This window comes from Canis aureus, chromosome 34, assembly GCF_053574225.1.
Source record: "Canis aureus isolate CA01 chromosome 34, VMU_Caureus_v.1.0, whole genome shotgun sequence".
NCBI classification, from domain to species: domain Eukaryota; kingdom Metazoa; phylum Chordata; class Mammalia; order Carnivora; family Canidae; genus Canis; species Canis aureus.
The window spans coordinates 12,526,522-12,541,711 of NC_135644.1; the positions used below are offsets into that span (position 1 = coordinate 12,526,522).

Genomic DNA, 15,190 nt, shown 5'->3' on the forward strand with positions numbered 1-15,190 from the left:
CACGTGCTCCGAGCGCGGAAGCGCGGGGCTCCCGGGGCGCGTCGCGGAGGCCGGCGGGCAGGGCTGGGGCTCCAGGCTCCGGGCTCGCGCGGCCCCTCCCTCCGCCCCGCCCCGCCCCGCCCCCGGCGCCGCGTGACTCCGCCCCCTCCGCGGGGCCGACCAATGGGCGGGGCGGGCGGGAGCGGGGGGCGGGGCGCGGCGCGCGGGGCTCGGGCTCGCGCGGCCCCTCCCCCGCCCCGCCCCCCGGCGCCGCGTGACTCCGCCCCCTCCGCGCGGCCGACCAATGGGCGGGGCGGGCGGGAGCGGGGGGCGGGGCGCGGCGCGCGGTCTGCGCGCAGGTGCCGCCCGGAGCCCGGAGCCCGGCCCGCCCGTTCCGCCGCCGTGCGTGCTGCTCGGCGGAGGGGCCGGGCTTGCGCTTTCTCCTCCTTCCTCCCCGCCTCCCTTTGCCGGCAGGACCCGTCTCCCGCGGCCGCTGGGACCCCGTGTCATCGCCCGGCCCGAGCACGGTGAGTCCCTCCGGGAGCCCGCGGGCGCGCTGCCCGCCCCGTCTGGGGCCCAGCCGGCGGCCGGGAGGCGAGCGTGAGGCCGGGCGGGGCGGCCGGGATGGGCGAGGGCAGGGCGGCGTGGGGCGCGTGGATGAATGAGGCGCTCTCGGACTAGGCCGCGCGTCCTGCCGGCGGCCCGCGCCTCGCCCCGCACGCCCGGGGGCAGCCGTCTCCGGAGGCGGGGGCGCGGGGGCCCGGGGCGCATGGGGGGCGGGGAGGCCCGCTTCGGCCGGGGCTGCGGCCGCCCGCCCCGCCTGGGAGGCCCGGGGCCCGGGGAGGCTCCGCTGCTGCCCGGAGGGCCCGGCTTTGGCTGGGAACAGGTGTGAGTTCAGACCCCGAGAAGGGAGAGCGATCCCGGCCTTCGGGGTCGGAGATCACGAGTCTGGAGTAGCCCTTCGCGAGCAGGGCCTCGGCGCGGCCCGGGAGGTTCGGCAGGGCCCGCACCCGGGGCGCGCTTGCAGGGCCCGGGGCAGGAAACGGGCGGTGAGCGGCCCTCGTGAGTTCAGCTTAGGTAGTAAAGCGGGTTTAATTCTGCACGGAGGGAGTTGGAGGGGCCAAGATTAGCAGGGACCTAGAAAGTTTCCATTTGCTTTTTTTTTTCTTTTTAAGATTTTATTTATTTATTCATGAGAGACAGAGAGAGAGAGACAGACAGACAGACACAGGCAGAGGGAGGAGCAGGCTCCATGCAGGGAGCCCGACGCGGGACTCGACCCCGGGTCTCCAGGGTCACGCCCTGGGCTGAAGGCGGCGCTAAACCGCTGCGCCACCCGGGCTGCGGGCTGCCCGAAAGTTTCAATTTGTAAATAAAAAGTTAGTAGGTTCATGTACGCCTAGAAATGACCAGAGTGTAGATTCTGGAGGTTGCTTGGGAGGACCGTGGAGCCTGTACCTGCGGTGCCAGAGGTCCAAGAGACCTGGAAGGCCCTCATCGTGGTGTGTGTTCATTCGTGGGGGATGGTGTTTGTGGGGAACATGGGGAGGGTCAGGTTCCAGGTAAGAGGAATGGTTTTGGGGGCGGGGGGTGGCGCGTTGCTGGTGGTACTAGAGTGGATTTCCTTGGACTCTCTTCCCTGTGCTCCTGCTTCTGATTGCTTTTGTGACTCTGTATCAGATGAAGAAAGAACGAGTTTTGTGAACAGTATGGATAGAAGATTGGCAGCTAAATTTTCAGTTTGGTTTATGGTGCCACATATTTTTAGATTAATCTTTCTAGGACTCCTTAGGAGCAACTGCCTTGACAGCTATCAGAATCAGATCTATTTATAGAACTTTTTACATATTTGTTGAAAAAGTGGATTTAGCTCCCTGTCGATCTTGGATTGGTGTGTACGCTATGTTTCATTCTTAATTTGTTCCTCAGTAATATATTTTGTGTGATGAAATGTGTTTTCGGTTAATGGAGAGAGTAAACGATTTTGTTTATATGTATGTTTGTTTTGACATTTCAGATGCCCCCCAAAAAGGGAGGTGATGGAATTAAACCACCCCCAATCATTGGAAGATTTGGAACCTCCTTGAAAATTGGTATTGTTGGATTGCCAAATGTTGGGTAGGTGAATGTTGGGCTTTTCTGCTTTTCATCTTGTAAGTATTTGGAGTCTTGTAGAAAAGGGAACTCATGTGGTAATTAAAACTTAAATTGAAAAGAGTCTGGGAAGCTGCAGTATTAATTTTGGCAAAACAAGGTTTTCATTTGGATGTGTTTTATTTTGGATTTTTTACACAGATACTATGTTGAAACTTGAATTACTTATGTTATTTGTTTTGCTTAAAGTAGTGGAAGAACCAAAGAGAATTGAAACATTAGGTTGAACCAGATGAGCTCTGTTTGCTTGAAACACTGTCAGGAGATGTTCAGTATTGAATTTAAGTGGAGTTGAAGTAGTTAAAATATGGTTTTTATGCTCCCTGGCTATGTAGGGTACCTACCTAGGTTGACTGTGGTGGGATACTTTTAAAGTCCCACTATAAAGTTGATTAGATTCTTGAGAGATCAGGGATCAGATGGCTTAATTTTTACAGGAGAAGAAGGTAACAATTTTGAGTTTAATATCGGAATTTGCTAGATAAAAAGGTATCTATTATAAAGTGGCTAAATCTGAAAACTATCAGAGCAAAATGTTGAGTTTGTAATGTTTAAAACTAAAACGAATCATTTATTTGCAAATAAGGCAGTGGTAGGAAATATATGTAGTTTCTCGTACATACTACATGTACAGTTTGGCTGTTTAGTCTGCTTTTTTTCTTTATTTGTCCTTCTTTTTTAATACCTCTTACTCACCTTAAATGTCTCAAAAGTGTTTAGGATGTACTAATGGTAACAGATCCAATATGGATTTATTAAGGTGAATGAATATGTTTTGGCATGTACTAGGTTTTTCGATTGGTGGCAAGTAGGACAACGATGTTCTTTCATGGGTTCCTTGGAGTCCCTGTCTTAGAGATTTTTTAGTGAATGAATGGTATGGCTAACTATGGCAGTTCTTAAATTCTTGTAATGTAAAACATGAACAAGTGTGGCTGTCCTAATTTCAGTCTTTCCTGGAGCTGGAGAGGTTTGCATTTTGAAGGGGTTTCCTGCTGTGATATAGGCTGCTTGCAAAGTAAGACTAAATAGAGAGTGGAAATGTAAGCAAAACAAATAATTAAGCAAAGTACTGTAGGGTGTTGTCAATAAACTTGAAAGCAAGATATGATCATTATGTTGTGGGCTTTATTTCACTAGTAAGACAGTTTTTAGGTATTAACATCTCTATTTTAAAATCACTGCAGTCAATGCAGCTTGACTTTAAATGGGACTATGTTAAACTGAGACACGTTAAGAAGTATTTCCTATGTGAACATTTTAGCCATAGAACGTAATATAATTAATGTACATGAAAACAACCTAAAAATATATTATTCAGGATAAATGTGCTATTTATGCTATTAATATTTTTAAAAAAGATTTTATTTATTTATTCATGAGAGAGACAGGCAGGGACACCGGCAGGGAGAGAAGCAGGCTCCATGCAGGGAGCCTGATGTAGGACTCGATTCCTGGACTCAAGGATCACGCCCTGGGCTGAAGGCATCATCACGCTAAACCTCTGAGCCATCCAGGGATCCCCCATATTTATGCTTTTAAATTAAATGCTCATCCCACTATCATCCTCCCCTACCCCTGTCCCTGTATTATTGAGGTATACTTTACAAATAGTAAAGTTTTCTCATTTTAATAATGGGTAGTTTGATTTTTGGCACTTGTTTGTGAACATTCCTTTTTGTAGAGTTATCTAACTGTATCAGATAGGGTTATTTGTAAAACATACAAGTTCTGGCTGTTTTAAACAGGAGGAAGAGAATTAGAATTATTGGAAGGATAGAATTGAAGGACAACCTGAACAGCCAGACCTCAGGAAGGACAGGAGCCAGAGTAACGCTGATGTAGATGGGTCCATATGGAGCTCGGCCATATAAACTGAGTGTTTCTTATCTCCTGCTACCTCTCTAGTGATTCAGATTACTGTGTAGAGAAATCTGACTGAACACGTCTACCTCTGGATAGATCTACAAGAGATAGATTGGGTACAAGGGTGGTTCTTTAAAAGATGGCTTGCTGATCAAAAATAAGGACATTTGATACAGAAACCATCTAAAGAATGTCTTCATTTTCAGAGAACTAGACAAGTAAGATTTTCTTTTTAGCATATACTAGGCTGATTGCTTAAAAACTTAAAGGTAATGTTTATAGCTAATAATAGCTGATAACTGATATTTATTGAACACTTACTGTATGACACTTCCTATTCTCTGTTTCATATACACTAATTTAATCAGTTTAACATGCCTCTACCGCCGCCCCCCCACCGCCAATTAGAATTTAAATTTCTTGAAGGCAAGGATTATGTTTTTCTTGTTTATTGTTATATTTCTAGCACTTACAATTTTTTTTTTAAAGATTTATTTATTTATTTGAGAGAGAGAGAACACCAGTGGGAAGAGGAGCAGAGGGAGTGGGAGAGAATCTTCAAGTAGACTCCCTGCTGAGCATGGAGCCCAATATTGGGCTCGATCCCAGGCCCTCAGATCATGCCCTGAGCCAAAATCAAGAGTCAGATGCTTGCTTAACCAATTGTGCCACCCAGATGTCCCTACCACTTAGAATTTATTAGGCACTCAGGAATTATTTATGTGTGGGATACTTCTTTCTCCCTTGATGTAGTGTGTAAGGCTTAATGATAAAGACATGTGTTTTAATGGCTGCTTTTAATGAAGTAGAAACAATACCAAACCCAAGAACTTGAAGGTTTGGTTTCTAGATTTGTTTTGCCTTTTTTTTTTTTTTTTTTCTTTAAACTTAGTGACCCTTTATAAATTAGCTTCCCTTGACTCAGTGCATTATTATGGCTGTGAGGCTTGGAGGCTTTTGGGAGAAACTGCCTTTAAAAAAAAATTTACTTATTTATTTTAGAGAGAGAGAGAGAATGTGTGAGTGGGGACAGAGGGAGGGAGGGAGAGAGAGAGAGAGAGAGAGAGAAAATCCAAGCAGATTCCCTTTTGGGTGTGGAGCTGGTCTCGGAACTTGATCTCAAGACCCTGAGATCATGACCTAAGTGGAAATTAAGAGTCAGATACTTAACCAATTGAGCAACGACCCAAGTGCCTCCGAAACTACCTTTTTTTTTTTTTTTCAAGATTTTTTTTTTTTTTTTAAGAACAGTTTTAGGTTCACAGCAGAATTAAGGGGAAGGCAGAGATATTTCTTACATATCCCTGTTCTCATACATGCACGCCTTCCTCCATTATCAACATTCCCCCACCAGAGTGTAACATTTGTTACAATTGAACCTGCATTGACACATTGTTATCAGCCAAAGTCCATAGAGTACAGTCTTGGCATTGTACCTTCCATGGGGTTAGACAAATGCATATTGACATGTATCCACCATTGTTACAGAATAATTTCACTGCCCTAAAAATGCTCTGTGCTTTGCCTATTCACCTACCCTCCCCAAACCACTAATCTTTTCACTATCTCCATAACTTTGCCTTTTCCAGAATGTCATATAGTTGGAATCTTAGAGTATGAAGCCTTTGCCTTCTTCCACTTAGTAATATGCATTGAAGTTTCTCCATGTTTTTTCATTTAGCACTATTGCCTTTTAGTGCTAAATAGTATTTCATTTCTAGATGTACCATAATTTATCCATTCACCAACTGAAGGATATTTTGGTTGCTTCCAGGTTTTGGCAGTTATGAATAAAACTGCTATAAACATCTATGTGCAAATTTTTGTGTGGACATAAGTTTTCAGCACTTTTGGGTAAATACCAAGGAGCACAATTGCTGAATACATGGTAAGAGTCTGTTTAGTTTTATAAGAAACTTTTGAAGTGGTTGTATCATTTTGCATTTCACCAGCAGTGAATGAGAGGTTCTATTGCTCCACGTCCTCACCAGGTTTTGGTGTTGTCAGTGTTCTGGATTCTGACCATCCTAATAGGTGTGTAGTGGTATCCTGTTATTATATTAATTTGCATTTCCCTGATTACATATAACGTGAAGCATCTTTCATTTGCTTATTTGCCATCTGTATATCTTGGTGAGGTATTTATTAACATCTTTGGTCTATTACAAAAATCAGGTTTGTTTTCTTACTTTGGAGTTTTAAGAGTTCTTTTGTATATTTTGGATAAGGGTTCTTTATCAGATGTGTCTTTTGCAAATACTTTGTCCTAGTCTGTGGCTTGTCTTCTCATTTTCTTGACATTGTCTTTCGCAGAACAGAAGTTTTTAATTTCAGTGAAGTCCAGTTTTTCTATTTATGGCTTATACTTTTGGTGTTGTATCTCCAAAGTCATCCCCATACCCAAAGTCATCTAGGTTTTCTTTCTGTCTTTTAGAAGTTTTGTAGTTTTGCGTTTTATGTTTAGGTCTGCAATCCATTTTGCGTTAATTTTTGTGAAGGGTGTAAAGTCTGTATCTAGATTCTTTTTTGTTTTTGTTTTTTTTGCATGTGGATGTCCAGTTGTTCTAGCAATGTTTATTGAAAGGGTTTTCTTTGCTCCATTGTATTGCCTTTGTTTGAGAAACTACATTTTCTTTTTTTTCTTTTCCTTTTTTTTTTTTTTTTTTTGAGAAACTACATTTTCTTATTCCTGACTTCTTCATTGTGTCGTGGGATAGCTCTTTTAGTTGGTACCGCTGCATGAGATGTCTAATGTTTTCTTTTTCTTTTTTTTTTTTAAAGATTTATTTATTTATTTATTAGAGAGAGAGAGAGAGCCAGAGACACAGGAGGAGGGAGAAGCAGGCTCCATGCCGGGAGCCTGACGCGGGACTCAATCCCGGGTCTCCAGGATCATGCCCTGGGCCAAAGGCAGGCGCCAAACCGCTGAGCCACCCAGGGATCCCTTAATGTTTTCTTTTGAATAAATTCAGGTTATGCACTTTTGGGAACAGAATTGACATATACTTCTTAGTACATCATATCAGGAAGCATGCGATGTTGATTTCGCCGATTACTAGTGATGTTAACTTTCATCACTTGTCTACGGAGATACTTGACAAGTTTCTTCCCTGAGTTACTGTATTTCCCATTGCAATTAATAAATATCTTGTGGGAGATACTTTGCAATTATGTAAATAGTTTTCTTGTATATTTGCCCCAATTTGGCATGCATTAATGATCCTTGCTTCCTTGCTTGAAATAGTTATTGTGTTTACCAAAAGGCGATTTTAAAATATCCATTGTTCCTTTTACATTTATAGTAGGAACAATTTATAGAATGAATAATAGAGATTTTATTGGCTAGAATTCTATTGTAAAGAAGAGCTCCCCATTTTTCATATATTTGACTATAATTTGTTTATATCAGGATTGGATTCTTAGTTTATTCTGTTGGTTATAATCTGTTACTATTATTACTAATTTTGTTGTTCAAATTGCCCATATTTGGCCATCAGTTGCTTTCCTGATATGTTCTCTATTTTTTGAGTACTTTCTACTTTCTTGTTACCACAGTATGTTACAGGCTATTTGTACTTTCTGTGTTCCAGCCTTAGAATACACAAATTTTGGTGTATAGATACATTTTCATGTCTCTTGTATTGTATACTCAGGAGTGGAATTTCTGGGTTCTGTGGTGACCCTATGTTTAACTATTTGAGGAACTGTGTAACTGTTTTCCAAAGCGACCGTGCAGTTTTACATTCCCACCGGCAGTTTGCATGTTCCAGTTTCACCACATTCCCACCAATGCTTGTTATTAGCCTTTTTAAAAAAGATTTATTATTTATTTATTTATTATTTATTTATTTATTTATATTTATTTATGATATATATATATAGAGAGAGAGAGAGAGAGGGAGAGAGGGAGAGAGGCAGAGACACAGGCAGAGGGAGAAGCAGGCTCCATGCACCGGGAGCCTGACATGGGACTCGATCCTGGGACTCCAGGATTGCGCCCTGGGCCAAAGGCGGGTGCTAAACCGCTGAGCCACCCAGGAATCCCCCTGTTATTAGCCTTTTAATTATAGCCAAGGTGTGAAGTATATCTCATTGTGGTTTTGAATTGGATTTCCTTGATGCTTAATAATGTTGAGCATCTTTTCATGTGGTTATTATACGTTCATTTTCTAAAGATATTCACTGGGAAGAATTCCAGGGACATTTTTTCTTTTGGCACTTTGAAGTTTCTTTTGGCACTTCCATTTTCTTCCAGCTTTCCAATGAGAGAACTGTTGTCATTCTTAATCTTGGTTTCTCTGTACATAATATCTTGTTTTTTCCTTTAGTTGCCTTTAAAATTTTCTCTTTACTACTAGTTTTTAGCAGTTTGGCTTTCATGTGCTTTGGTGTGGTTTTCCTTAAGACTTTATTGCTTGGCATTTGTTGAGATTTTAGGTTTGTGAGCTTGTGATATTTATTAAATTTGTAAAATATTTGGCCAGTATTTCTTTGAATGCCCTCACCGTCCATCCCTCTTCCTCTCCTTTTTTTTTTTTTCCTTTTGGGTTTTAAGTGTGCTAGTCCTCTGTATAGTATTCCACTGAGACTCTGGGATTTTTTCCTCCAATCTTTTCATTTTTTTCCTCTGTGCTTCATATGTTAATTTCCATTGCTCTGTCTTCATGTTCATTGATCTTTTTTTCTGCAGTATCTAATTTGTAGCTAATCATATTCAGTGTATTTTTCAATTTCATTTTATTTCATATGGTATATTTTTCATACAGTAATTCTGTCTTCATAGTTTTCATTTCTTTCCTTTCATTCCTCATTGACTTCATATTTCCCTTTATGTCCTTAAATCTAAAAAGATTTACAACATTTACTTAAGGGTCCTTATCTGCTAATTCCATCATCTCTATCATTACCTGATTTGTTAGTATTTATTGGCTTTTATCCTGATTTTGGTCTATACTTACCTGCTTCTTTGCATGCCTTGTAATTTTTATGAAATTCCAGACATTGGGTTTTTATGTTGAGGGATGAATTTTATAAATATTCCTTTGAAAAGTGTTGGACTTTGTTCTAGCATTTAGTATTTTTGTGTATCATTTTGATTGTTTTGAGGTTTCCTATTATGTTTTCTTAGTATGAATTCATAATAGTTTTAGCTCTCATGCTTCTTTAGCTCTCAAATTAACATGATACTATATTGAGGATTGTACCCAAGTTCTTTTATATTATATGATCTCTCTACTATGACTGGTAGGACTGTGAACTACTCCAAGCTCTGTGTGAGCCTGAGAATTGTTCACTCTATTGCTTTTGAGTTTTTTCCCCTGGCCTTTTGGAGACTGAATTTTCTCATGTACAAATCATTACTTAGCAATAGTCTTGAGGACACCTTTTGCTGATCTCCAGAGCCCACCCTCTGTGCAGCTCCTTTCCATTACACTGCCTTGTAAATTCTAGCTGGTTTGGCCTTCTCAAACTCTCATCTCAGTCTCTTTAACTTAGCATGACTACCGGGTTCTGTTGGTTCTCCCTCCCTGTGCTGGGGCTTTGAAATGACTTTTAGTCAGTCAGCTGGGGCAGTTGTAGAGCTTAGTTCATTTGTTGTTTTCTTAGGAACACAGTGCTGTGCTGCATACTGTCTTCTGTCTGAGAACTGTTATTTCATATGTTTTGTTGAGTTTATACTCTTTATGGCAGGAGGGCAGTCCATAGTAGAAGGGAAAGCAAAGCTCCCCAGTACCGTTTTAAATGAACTTTAGTCTTATTGTATGCTTGTCAGCATTCCAGTGTGCCTGCTCTTTCATGGAAATTTGTGATTTAGGAATTACTTGCTTTCTCTTTTATTTTATTTTATTTTATTTTTTTTTGCTTTTTTTTTTTTGTTTTGTTTTTTTTGCTTTCTCTTTTAAATGTGTTTTGAATAATCTTTTGGATGACAGGTCTGTTCTCCTTTTCAGTCTTTCCTGTTATTATTTTAGCAGTAATTGTGTCCCTTTAAAGTACTTGATAGATGGCTTTCTCTTAAGTCTTTTAATTTTCAGTGGTTTTCCCCCCCACCCCCCGCTGTGAATTCTGGTCTCTGTTGTATTACCACATAATTTCAGATTTTTTTTTTTAAAGATTTTATTTATTTATTCATGAGAGACACACAGAGAGAGACAGAGACAGAGACACAGGCAGTGGGAGGATAAGGCTCCATGCAGGTAGCCCAATGTGGGACTTGATCCCGAGTTTCCAGGATCACGCCCTGGACTGAAGGTGGCGCTAAACTGCTGAGCCACCCGGGCTGCCCATACTTTTTTTTTTTCTCCAGATTTTTAAAAAGTTATTTATTGATTTACTATTAACTGTAGACTTTATTTGGAATTCACTAGGTTTCCCACTAATGTCCTTTTTTTATTTTTTAAGTTATGATAGAGAGAGAGAGAGAGAGAGAGAGGCAGAGACACAGGCAGAGGGAGAAGCAGGCTCCATGCACCGGGAGCCCAACGTGGGATTCGATCCTGGGTATCCAGGATCGCGCCCTGGGCCAAAGGCAGGCATTAAACCGCTGCGCCACCCAGGGATCCCTAATGTCCTTTTTTTCTAGTACAGATCTTTTAAAGGTCATGGAAAATTTTATTTTTGAAATGTATGTATGTAGGTATTTTGTATAATGTCTTTCAATTCAAATTTGATGGTTTCTCATGCTATGAACTTTAAAAAAAATTATGGTAAGAAACACAATATAAAAGTTACCTTTAGGGGCAGCCCAGGTGGCTCAGCGGTTTAGTGCCACCTTCAGCCCAGGGCCTGATCCTGGAGACCCGGGATCGAGTCCCATGTCGGGCTCTCTTCATGGAGCCTGCTTCTCTCTCTCTGCCTGTGTCTCTGCCTCTTTCTCTCTGCGTCTCTCATGAATAAATAAATAAAATTTAAAAAAAGTTACCTTTAGGGGTGCCTGGGTGGCTCAGTCAATAAAGCATCTGCCTTTGGCTAAGGTCATGATCCCAGAGTCTTGGGATTGAGCCCCATGTCATCGGGCTCCCTGCTTCTCCCTCTCCCTCTGCTCCCCCCTGCCATGTTCTCTCTCTTGCTCTACTTGTTCTCTCTCTCAAATAAATAAAATCATTAAAATAATAAAAATTACCCTTTAAACTTAAGTGTACAGTTCACTAGTTCAGTAGTGCAGTTCAGTTGATTATATTCACATTGTTAGGTAACACATCTCTAGAACTTTTCCACCTTGCAAATCTGGAACTCTCTACCCATTGAACAATTTCCCATTTCTCCCTCTCCCTAGTCCCTGTCAACCACTATTCTTTATGTTTGTATGATTTTAACTCCTGTAGATATCTCATATAAGGGGAATCATATAGTGTTTGTCCTTTTGTGACTGGCTTATTTCACTCAGCACTGAGCATAAGGACAGTGTCTTCAAAGTTTATCTGGTTTTAGCATGTGAAAGGATTTTCCTTTTGAAGGCCAGTAGTTTTCTGTTATATGTACGTACCACATTTTCCTTATCTATACATCTGTTGATAGACCTATGGGTTGCTTCCACCTCTTGGCTATTATGAATAATGCTGCAGTGAACATGGGTATACAAATATCTCTTTGAGATCCTGCTTTTAATTTTGTATAAATACCTTGAAGTGGTATTGCTGGATCATATGGTAAATCTACTTTTAGTGTTTTGAGAAACCTCCTACTGTTTTCCATAGTGGTTGACCATTTTCTATTCTATCAGCAATGTACCAGAGTTCCAGTTTCTTTACATCCTGCCCAACACTTGTTATTGTCTGTTTTTTGATAGTAACCATCCTAGTAAATGTGAGGTTGATATTTTATTGTGTTATTGATATGCATCTTCCTGATGATTAAGGATGTTGAGAATCTTTCCAGGTGCTTATTGACCACTTGTTTGTCTTCTTTAGAGAAATGTTTATTCAAATCATTTGTCCATGTACATAGCTTTTTAAGGTTACTTTTGTTGTTGAGTTATAGGAGTTTTTTTTTTTTTTCTTAAAGATTTTATTTATTTATTCATGAGAAACAGAGAGAAAGGCAGAGACACAGGCAGGCTCCATGCAGGGAGCTCGACGTGGGACTCGATCCTGGGTCTCCAGGATCACGCCCTGGGCTGAAGGCAGGCATTAAACCACTGAGCCACCCAGGGCTCCCAGTTATAGGAGTTTTTTATCTTAATATTCTGGATATTAACCCTGTCTCAGACACATGATTTGCAGTTATTTTCTCCCATTATAAAGTTGTCCTTTCACTCTGTTGTTTCCTTCCTATGTTTTCTTCTAGAAATATTACAGTTTTAGGTACTACATTTAGGTCCTTAACTCATTTTGAGTTAATTTTGTATGTGGTGTAAAGTAAGGATACAGCTTCATTCTTCTTCCATGTGGCTGTGCGGTTTTCTCAATAGTGTTTGTTGAAGAGACAGTACTTTCCCCATTTTGTGGTGTTGGCACTCTTGTTGAAGATCATTCAACCATGTATGTGAGGGTCTATTTCTGAGCTCTCTATTCTATTCCACTGGTCTCTATGTCTATCTTTATGTTAGTTCCACACTGGTTTTTTTTTTTTTTTTTTTTTTATTACTATGGCTTTGTAATGTTTTGATATCAGAAATCATGCTGTGGACTTTTGAGAAGAATACCATGGAGGTGATGTATCCTCATAGCATATTAAGGGGTATATGATTTCAAAACAACTTATAACTGGTGATATTAAACTTGATTATTGGTTAAGGTGATGACTGGCAGATTTCTTCACTGTAAAAGTAACGTTTTTACCTTTCCATACTCTATTAATTCGAAGCGAGTCACTAAGTCCAGTTACACTCAAGGATTGGGGAATGAAGCTCCACCCTCAGAAGGAAGGAGTATCAAAAAATTTGTGGAGATTTGTTAAAGTTATCCATAGTAATTAATTAATATTATAGGGGAAAAATAATTTGAGGCTATTCAAATATCCTGTTTCTCCTTAAAGTTTCTCTGACTGGGGCATCTGGGTAGCTCAGTTAGTTGAGCAACCAACTCTTGATTTCAGTTCAGGTCATGATTTTAGGGTTGTGGGATCAAGCCCTGTTTCACGTTCTGTACTCAACATGGAGTCTGCTTAGGGATTCTCTCTCCCTTTCCTGAGCACTCTTGGGTACGTGTGCTCTCTCTCTCTCTCTTATTTATTTTCAGTGCCTTTCAATGTCTCTTATTTATTTGAGAGAGAGAGAGAGAGCGTGAGCGAGAGAACACTAGTGGGGGTGGGGGAGGGACAGGTGGAGAGGGAGAAGCAGACTCCCACTGGGCAGAGAGCTCAACTTGGGGATTGATTCCAGGACCTTGAGATCATGACCTGACCTGAGGGCAGACACTTAACTGACTGAGCTACCCAGGTGCCCCAAAGAAATAAATCTTTAAAAAATTAAAAAAAAAAAATATTTGACTAAATTTTGTAATTCCTCAGTGGATTTTGCCTGAAGGAATTATTAGTATGGTGTTTTAATGATGATTTTTTTAACCTCCTTTATTCCTTTTATGTTATTATTTTAAATCTGTAAGAAAGATTTGTCTTTTCCCCCGTAATTATTTATTCAATCATTTATGTACGTCTACTTAGACTTCCTGAAATTTGTTGTATTCTTTGAGTTGTAATCCAGTATCATCAGTATTTATTTTGTTATTAACAATTTTTTGGCTTTGACCATTGGGAGTTCTTTCAAGTTGCCTCCTGTGTCCTTTTGACATAACCCCATCTTTTTCTTTTCTATTTCTTTTTTTAGAACCCTTCTCGTCTGTGACACTATAAGGTGTTTCAGGCTACTATATGTTTCCTGTCCCAACCTTGTTTCTAGGGAGCCCCTGGTTTCTTTTATTGGAAAATGGTATTTAGAAACTAAGATCTAACTCTAGGTATGATTTATGGTGCTTGGGTGTTACTGTTTTAGGCCTCTCACCTGATAGAGTTAGGAAATATACGTGGTTTTACTTCTGTCATCCATGTTAATTTTTGTTACCTATGAGACAAATACTTTTTTTTAACGGTTTAGTGAAAGAACATTCTACGTTTTTATAATGTTTTTTTTAAATAAATGGTTAATTCAGAATGCTGTGGGAATTTGCAGGGGCATCCTGATTTCCCAAAACATATTGTAATATTGTGTAAGATTTTAGATTAAACGTCTTTTCAGTCAGATTTACTTTTATAGTAAAATATGTAATTTCAAAAATATTTAAGTCGTCAATGGAGGGAGGCATTTATTAAGTCTAGTTACGTTTTTCTTTTTAATGCTATCAATGCTAAAATAATATTTAGCAATAATGCAAGCCCATTCTTGCATAAGAAAGATTCTTACAATTTTGAATCTTTCTCCTATTTTGAAGCTTTAATAATAACCTTAAGGGGACCTAAATATGTCTGTGTTTGTGTGTGTGTGTGAGAAATCCTCATTTCGCAAAAAGTTTTATGCTTTAACACTCTAGACATAGGCCAAAATTTTTAAATTCTTTGCTTTTGTAAGGGTTTTTTTTAATAGATTGGAGTAGATTAAAATGGCTTAACTTGCCGCTGAAGCCTATAGTCATAATCCTGAGAAATTTTTCCTTGTTCCTTATTTCATTTTACTTTTTTGTATTTATAACTCTTGAAAGGTACAAATGACTTGGACTTTATGAAATTTAAAATCCATGGCCAAGATGAGATATTTTTTGTAAACTGTCTTCCAAGTTTAGTTTGGCTGTATGTAAGAATTTTCTCAGTATAAGACATAATAGAGGGATCCCTGGGTGGCGCAGCGATTTGGCGCCTGCCTTTGGCCCAGGGCGCGATCCTGGAGACCCGGGATCGAATCCCATGTCGGGCTCCCGGTGCATGGAGCCTGCTTCTCCCTCTGCCTGTGTCTCTGCCTCTCTCTCTCTCTGTGTGTGTGACTATCATAAATAAATAAAAATTAAAAAAAAAAAAAGACATAATAGAACTTTCTTTTTTCTATGTATTTCTCTATGTTTTAAGAGATAACTTTTTCTTAGTATAAAACATTTTTGTTAAGACAGGCAGTCAAAAATACTATCATAATGGTAGCCATAAATTTGAAAATAAGTGCATAAGTCCTCTCTTGCCTTTTTATATTGTAATTACTATGACTATAGTAATAACAATTTTAAAAAATAATAACAACAATTTTAAAACTACAATATAAAGAAATAAA

General features: G+C 40.2%; 1 protein-coding gene and 1 long non-coding RNA gene across 3 annotated transcripts in view; one reads left to right on the forward strand and one right to left on the reverse strand.

Moving 5' to 3' along the window:
- Positions 1–15,190, reverse strand: part of LOC144304851 (uncharacterized) — a 131,356-nt gene that overhangs the window by 44,278 nt on the left and 71,888 nt on the right. The window lies entirely within an intron of this gene.
- OLA1 (Obg like ATPase 1) overlaps positions 372–15,190 on the forward strand; it is a 164,567-nt gene continuing 149,748 nt past the window's right edge. Inside the window, exons 1-2 of one of the 2 annotated variants that reach the window (XM_077883442.1) lie at positions 372–506; positions 1,997–2,097. In XM_077883442.1, the coding sequence (XP_077739568.1) occupies positions 1,997–2,097 (101 nt within the window). In that variant the 5' untranslated portion in view covers positions 372–506. Of the gene's footprint in view, positions 507–1,996; positions 2,098–5,795; positions 5,888–15,190 lie in introns of those variants that run through there. The other variant, XM_077883443.1, reaches the window with a different exon arrangement.